Source organism: Cynara cardunculus, assembly GCF_001531365.2.
Source record: "Cynara cardunculus var. scolymus isolate 2C chromosome LG 10, CcrdV1, whole genome shotgun sequence".
Classification (NCBI taxonomy): Eukaryota; Viridiplantae; Streptophyta; class Magnoliopsida; order Asterales; family Asteraceae; genus Cynara; species Cynara cardunculus.
The window spans coordinates 2423513-2432241 of record NC_037537.1 but is presented as its reverse complement, the minus strand read 5'-3'; the positions used below and the strand labels follow the sequence as shown (position 1 = coordinate 2432241).

Sequence of the window (8729 nt, the reverse complement as noted above, 5' to 3'; positions counted from 1 at the left end):
AAATTTTTTTAATCAATATATTTTATTTTTTTAATTTTTCTATACCATCTTGTTTGTATTAGTTTATATGTTACATTATTTGAGATTTATTTCAGTTATATTTCAAAATATTATAATTAATTAATTTTTCAAGATGTTCTTCTTGGTTATTTTACATCTTATCCGCTAGTTTTTGCCAAACATAATTTGTTCATCAGCTAACTAACTTATCAGCCAGTTTAGCAAACATAATCTTTATAAAACGATCTTAGGGTTAGGGTAATCAACTAATATAGTAATGGACATTTTAAAAGGCCTATCATATTATATTGATAGTTAATAAATCTAACCCTTTTTTAGTTGTTTATGGGACGAAAAATAAAAAGTAATCTTTCTCCGGTGTCACGCTTAAATTAGATTTATGTGACACTAAGACCATTACCAAACAGGGGACTATTTCTAGCTGTCAAATCCGTCAAAAAACAAAGTGTCATGAAAGAACGTTTGTCTAATGTAGAATTACTATTTTGCCCTTAGATTGAAATTGCTAATCTAAACCACAAAGATTGTGTCTCATTGGTTTAAGTTTGAACTCCAAATGTCAAAAGTGTCTAGAGGTCCCAGGTTCAAACCTAAGAACGAATAAAAATCTTCTTGTGGTCACGAATGTTCAAATGCAATGACTTTAGACCACCCGCAAAACAAGTGATCGTTCTAAAATTAATTGGCTTACATAACGGGTTAAATGTGTTGACTTTGAAATGCGGGTGAGAAACCGAATAGAAAAGCTCATAAAAACCTTATTAAAGGAAGGTGGGACATGTATGCATGCTTAATAGTTAGCGATGACTTAAATGCTACACAACTTATTATCACCCAATATCAACTCGAATATGCATTTTATTTTATTTTTATTTATTTTAAAATATATAAATAACAACTGTCGAAATTAATGGAGCGTTTGGTTTGATGGAATAATTTTATGGGATCTGAATTTATAAAAACAATTAAATACGTATCTTTTTTATTAATTGGTTATTACAGAACATATTTTAAAACATTATTACATACAAATTCAACGAAATCTTGTGAAATGTCAATTACCCACTTGGGATTTCAAAACCCTATGTTTTTGGGATTTCAATAAAATCCCGGGATTTAAAATTTCTAGGATGAAATTTAATTCCAAATTTCTCCAAAAGCAATCCAATCTCGTAAACTAAACGGGATCTAAGCGTCTGCCGTTAGTTATACTCTTAACTACGAGATGAGAAAAATTCATCATTACATCTCTATTTAAAGTAAAGTAGTCATTTAATCATGAAAATACGTAAGTAATAATTACACATTTATAACATTAAGTCTTTTTCATTGCATAGGGAATGGGCATATGCTAACATGTCGATCAACAACCATTAGTTATGTATTTTAGATCCAGTTTCGGTGAGGACAAGTCTTTTTTTTTTTTTTTTTGTTGAGATGTCTTATACTGTATGTATGCTTGTCACAAAAACTATAAAAGTATGCTTATACTGTGTGAATGTTACAAGATTTACACAGTATGGCATAACTTTCACAAACCACATGTGAACGCTTTTAATACAATATAACGTAATATTTACACATTATAAAGATACTTTCATCCGTTCTAACAAAAGTGAAAACTTCCCACTTAAGGGTCTCCGTTCTAGTCCAGTTTGTATCATTTTGTTTTGTTGCAAGTCATCCGTGAATTTTGTAACACATTTTTCACGGTTTTAATTGAATGTTGTAGTGGATCAAGAATGAATTTGGTCGATGAGAGATCAAACGCTATAATCGTAAATCAAAACGAACCCAATATCCTATATTCTGATTTTACAAAAATAACATAAAAAAACAAAAAACTTTAATGGTGGTAGCTATAAAAAATAAAAATAAAAATAAAAATCCCCTTTGTGGCCATGGAGGTTTAGATACGATGACTCGAACTATCTGCAAAGTAGATGGTCGTCCTGAAATTAATCAGCTCGTATAACGGGTTGGATATCCAGTTTACAAATAAATAAACTAAACACTAGATTCATGCATCTCTTGATGTAGATGATCACCACATATTTCACTTCCATTGGCCCACGTGTATTTAATTTTGATTAAGATGTAAATTACTCTTTTATTTGCATAAATAAAATGAAAGCAAAATTTAACATAAAGCCTATAGAATGAGTACTACAACAACCTATAAGACAATCATGCCTTTTAATTAGAATACTTTATGGTATTTAAGTTTATAAGATCAAATAAAAAAACGTTATATCTAAAAATGTTACAATAAGTTCATAAAACGTTTTTAGACCTTTTAATAAGTTTTTTATGGCATTTATTTTATATAGAATGTCTTATAGTTATTTTATATGATACTATTTGAAGAAGTGTTCTATAAAAAGCTTGTTTATATAATACTTCTCAAATGTGTCATATAAAATAGCTAATACGACACTTTATTTATAAAAAAAAAACTTGTTAAAAATGTCAAAAAGCGTTCTATAAGCCTATTTTAACACTTTTAGATTGAATGTTTTAGAATTTTATTCTATAAACATAACTCGTATAAAGTATGGTATTATGACCATTTAAACATTATAACCAATCTATAATAAGTACCCAATTTTTTTGTAGCGAAAAGATTGTCGCTTTACATTTTGACAAATTTTTGGATCGGTGTGTGTAGAAACTGATGAATGAAGGTGCTCGGAAGATAGCGATGGTAGGATTACCTCCTATCGGTTGCCTGCCAGAAGTAATCACTCTGAACAAAGATGTTGCGATTAATGGACGCAAATGTGTCGAACCCATGTCATATGTGGCCACGGAATACAACCGAATTCTTGAAAGCAAACTGAAGGCGATGCAAACTTCCGAAACCAAACTGTATTATGCAGATATATACAAGCCTATTCTTGACCTCATTCAGTTCGGAAAAACCAAACTTGGTAAGTTCAAACATATGTTACAATAAAATCGATCAACCTTTGATGCTCGACCATTGCTTTACATCCTAATAAAGTAGGTAATCGGACTTTATGTTTATAGAATCAAAAACCAGCATCATGTTCAAAGGCGATACAATAAATTGTAGGACGGAGTTAGGGGGTCTAACAAGTTATGTCAACTAATTTGGACAACCTAACGGGATATAAAATTAAATCGTCCTATTGACTATTTTATATAGTCAAATTTTGATAAGTATCGTATTAATTGTTGGTTTATAGGACAGTTTAAAAAATGTCAAATTATAAGGCTAATGTGATTGATGATTTAATCACTTTTTATGTCCTGTTAGATTGCCAAATTCATAGATAGAACTTGTTAAGTCACCTAATTTCGTTCAAAAAACTTATATATTGTAATGACGACCATAAATAGAACATGGGTTTTTGTTGTTATAAACCTGAAGTCCCATTAAATACTCGATTAGGATATACATTGTAACAAACCATTTTGTTATTCTAACAAACATTCACGGTCAATAAAACATGATCCTAATTTCATTGCGTCTCTCCTCTCATTCATATTATATATCTGTCTATCTATATACGAATAAAGTAACCCATGCTCTCGCTCCTTAGAAAGATTAGGGGGACCAACCTCGTTCATGACCCAAGGCCCCATTTTTAGTTACTCTTTCTTGCTTTCATCACTTGTCATTCCTATCACTCATACAGTTCAAGAGTCTTCCCATACGGGCAGGCGAATTGACGTCAGAGAAAGAACCTCTTGGTAACGTGCGTTTCATTCTCTTCGATCTTATCTTACTCATGATCCGAGTTTATATTGGAGGAGGATAAGAAGGCTAGGTAGTTGCCCCACCTCCTAATAAATCTTGCCTTCCTCGGATTAACTGGGCAAGGGTTCGTAGTGCTTACCATTACCCTAGTTTTAGAATTTTCGCCCCAACCTAGGTTAGTCCAGATCTATAAGTAGGAAGGCTCAAGGAAATGCTGGAGCTCTTACTGTTCTAGACTAGGCTGGACATTCCATTTCTTACTTACCAGCCTGGGATATAATCAACCGCCCTTTCTTTCCTCCCGCTATTCACGCATGATAGGTTGTGATCTTACTCCTAATTTGGGGACAAAACAAGAAATCTCCTAAGGTCCCTAAGCAATCACTTAGTGGAAAAGGAATCAAGATATACCTACTCCTCACCGAAAGACTAAGAGGAGGGCCCCTTCTTCCCAAATAAAAGAGTTCACCGCCTGCCTTGCTTTTTTGGAGTATGGGATGACCCAATAAATCTTTACACCCGTGCTTGACTTTATTGATAAAGATACGAAAAACAACAAACCTTCACAGCAAAAACAAATAATTAATGTTATACAAGAACAATAGGCAAATGAGAGAATTCGAAGATTGTTGAATCACGTGTAATTTTACACTAAAATCACGTATAAAATTTCATGTGATTTTCACGAATTTCTCTACGACCTGAGGTCGCGAGCCAGGTCGCCCACTCATCCTTGCGTTGACCCTGTTTTGTAATCTTATGTCAAATCACACGTGATTTAGCCGTTTTCTTAATTTGACTTTGTTCTCATTTGATCACCCCCTATGTATATGAGTCAGTTCAAATAAGATATTAAATATTATGAGAAAGTAAGAAGGAAATGTTCATATATGGACTCGTATGAATAATCTCTAACATAGATCCTCATTATAATTAATTCATATATGAGCCTTCTCATGATATATAGTCTTTTAATTTTGAACCTAGCACTATAATATGCATATATGTATGTATGTATGTATATATATGCGTGCACACACATGTACGGAGGATCAAAACGGAACATGGTCAAAGATTACAGAGCATAATCGACGCTCGGGTGTGTAGACGACTTAGCTTTTGACCTAGGTTGTGGCCAAAGTTGCTCATAAGTACCTGTGATTTTACACACATGAGGTTAGTGTAAAATTACATGTGTTTTAGCCGACTCTCCATCTCTTTCTATCTATTTATATGTATACAATACTCTCGAACGACACTACAACAAAACTGCTTTCATAGGACACCAATAATTTTTAAGCATCCTACGAGACCCTTTTATAAAACTTAATTTATAGGACAAAAAATTAAAGCATCATATCTAAAGACGTTTTAGGCGTCTTAACAAGGTTTTTACGACACTTTTTAACTCGTCTTTTTATAGGACATTTTTTTAAATAGTATCCTATAAAATTCATAATGAGACATTTTGTATTAAAAGTGTCCTAAAAAAACTTGTTAATACGTCCAAAAGTGTCCTATAAACTTATTGCAATGCCTTTTTATATAACATTTCATTTTTTGGTCCTATAAAAGAGTCTATTAAGACAGTTACAATTTTTTATCGTCCTATAAACTCGATTTTTGTTGTGGTGCGACAAAATTAAAATTCAAGTGGCTTATTTTGAAAGCTTTTTGATAGGTTTTCAAGAGGTGAATGAAGGATGTTGTGGTTCAGGATATATTGAAGCAGCGGTGCTATGCAACATGAACTCAGCTGTATGTGACGATGCATCAAAGTACGTGTTTTGGGATTCTGTTCACCCAACAGAAAAAGCATATTACTATGTATTTACAATCATCCGTCCAGTGGTTGATATGGTCTTGAATGATTACAAAAACTAAACGGGTCTAATCACCATTTCACATATCTAAATTGGTATTTTAACCATTTTTCTTTCTGGTTGATCCAAATGTTACTACTTCTGCAATATCCAGGTCCGCAATTGCTAAAAGGTGAAGAGAAAATTCAAATTCAACACAGATATGCAATTTGTGACGGTAAACTGGTTGAATTTGCTCTTTTTTTTTGTCTTTTGGATATTCCGAAAATAGTGACATTTAGAGAAGAGAAATGATTAAAAGATCAATTCGAATACGTAAAATGGTAAAATTTCAAAACTAAAAGGTTTAATAACCTAAATTGTTATATTAAATTAAATACCACCACAAAACAGTTGATACTTAAATAAACTATTTTGTTATTTTAGTAGCAATTGTTGTTGGATTGTAGCATTAAATTATGTTGTTTGGTCATCTACATGGTCCATCCATCAATAATTTAATTAATTACTTTACTCGTATTTGTTTTGTCCTGTTAACGATTAATTCGATAACTGATTGGAGTTTCGTGTAAAAGCAACGAAAGCTTTTTGAGTGCGTTGTTACTTATTTAAAGTTTGTTCGGATAACAAGGTGAGAGTGATGTTTCTGTACCTTAATAGTTGAAAGAAAAGGCGAAATACTTGGTATTCATGTGAGTAACGTTAATWCTTTTCACTATAAAGCACTAGATAAAAGTGAGGATGTTCGATTGATTTTTCATTTAGTTGTCTGTATGATATTAAGATGAATCGTTATTCATAAGTGAACAGAGTGGTCCTTATTTCTTCAATAATAAATTTGTACTACTGCATACATTTTTTTCAGATGAAGACAAACAGCTAGACATTACAATTTTTTGAACATGGATCTCCTAGCAGTTTTGGGAGCAAAATCATCTACGATACTTTCATAATCAAGATTTACAAGGAACTCATGTCAATCTAAACTAAAGCAAATTGAAAGCATTTAATCTCTCTTGAGACATAGTCGATCCCAAATAAGATTCCGAAAGATTTAGTTTTGAAAAGCTTCTTTCGTCTGAGGTCAACAAAATTCTATGTGCACGACACGAAACCGAATACGTGTTTACCCTTTTAAAAAAAATTAGTATTGCACTAGATGCATTGTCTTCAGTTGATAAATGTTTTTGTAATAGTTCCAGTTCATTAAATAAACCATCACCATCAATGTCTAAGATGTGGCCATTTTGTAACCTTTTTTCAAGATTGTTGCAGGTTGCCTTCAAGTCTTCGCTATTCATGGACTTCAAGTTTTCTGTTGTAAATAAAAAGCCAAAGACTTCTTTGTATATTGTTTATATTGCTCAAACCTTTGCTCCAATGAACTGATAGCTTGATGAACTATGTACACAAAATACTGAATTTTGAACGATTCTTGAGTTGAAAGCTTATGTACCGGTTCTGATGACTCAGTGTCACTCTCATCAAAATGTCTTTTCTTAAGGACTTCAAGTTCTCTTTTGATTATGTCACTTTTATCCTAAAATACATCCTTCCTGATTATGTCACATTTATCCCAAAATACACATCTCCTAATTATGTCATTCTTATCCTAAAATACACCTCTCATGATTATGTCACCTTTATTCCAGTCATTTGATATTAACATATTAAAATACGAAATTATGCTAACAATAGCATAATAATATTTTCAAAATTTTCCCACGTACAGAACCATACGGCTCTGTTTAACCATTGCAAGATGAAAGTTTTTAAATTAATACTCACCTCRATTCTCAGAGAATGAAGATCGACAAACATTCAAATTAATAATCACATAATCAACTTCTTCTTTCTCCCTCTTTCAGTTTCGGTTTCTCGGGCTCAAAACACACACAYACACAAAACTCTTTAACTTTCTTACTTACTTTTTAMCATCCYAAYGAGATAAATAAAAATATCTCAAATAACAAACATAAATAATATGAATAAGGCGGTGGTGGGTTTTAAAAGTATAATTTAAGCACATATTCATATCAAATCCATCAACTTACCACCATTAATAAAAAACAATCTCAAACTTTATAACCGATAAACCGGTTATCACACCTACGGATGCTTGATGTCACTACAATAAAATCGGGTTTATAAGACACTCTCAATTTCTAAGCGTTTTAATAGACCTCTTTATAGGACTTAGTTTATAGGACCTAGTTTATAGGACCAAAAAATAAAGTGTCCAATCTAAAGGCGTTGTAATAAGTTTATAGAACGTTTTTTTGACATCATAATAAGTTTTTTAGGACAATTTTAATATAAAACGTCTCATTAGAAATTTTATAGGACATTATTTGAAAAACTGTCCTATAAAAAAATTGAGTTTATAGGACGTTTTATATTTTGGTCCTATAAATCATTCTATTGGAACGCTTAGAGATTGGGGACGTCCTATAAACCCAGTTTTGTTGTAGTTTGTATACGATCATGATAATATTTCTTGCATAAATCATTTTAAATGTTAATTAATAAATAATCTAGGTTTGATTTGGGTTATTATTAACAAATCAACAGGGATTTGCAAATATCTATACTATATTATAAAACATTTAATAAAAACTCTTAAAAATCTTTTTTTATGCATAAAGTACTATTTATTAATGCATATTGCTTAAAACTCAATATTACAAGTAGATTGTGCATAAATATAACTTATTAAAGATCCATATCTGAATTCGTATAACTCTGCAGCTAGACATAATCAAATACAAGATAAACATCTCATTTTAAATATAAAATATATAAAATATAATTAGAATAATTGTTGAGTTATAACAGAATACTTAATTATTAACTTTATAAAATGTTATATTATTAAACTAAAAATAAATTATTTCATTATTAAATTTAAATTAAATTATAATAAAAAAATAAATTAAAGAAATTACATCTATACTATACTAGAAGGGTACTCGTGCAATGCATCGAGACACATTTCCATTTTAATATTCCGTTTTATTTTTTATCCATGTCGATATAATACTATTTTATGTGATTTTGAGAAAATGATAATGTTTTTATTTTTGAAAAAATATAAATTTGAAAATTTCATATAAAATTTGCAAAAAATATATCAATATTAGTATCAAATTAATTATTTAAAA

General features: G+C 30.8%; 1 protein-coding gene across 1 annotated transcript in view; it reads left to right on the top strand.

Annotated features, from left to right (window-relative positions):
- The window catches only part of LOC112520260 (GDSL esterase/lipase At5g45960-like), a 9671-nt gene extending 3886 nt beyond the window's left edge, over positions 1-5785 (top strand). The window contains exons 4-5 of the mRNA XM_025128557.1: positions 2690-2951; positions 5427-5785. Of these exons, the coding sequence (XP_024984325.1) occupies positions 2690-2951; positions 5427-5629 (465 nt within the window). The 3' untranslated portion in view covers positions 5630-5785. The remainder of the gene's footprint in view (positions 1-2689; positions 2952-5426) is intronic.
- Positions 5786-8729: the final 2944 nt, after the last annotated feature.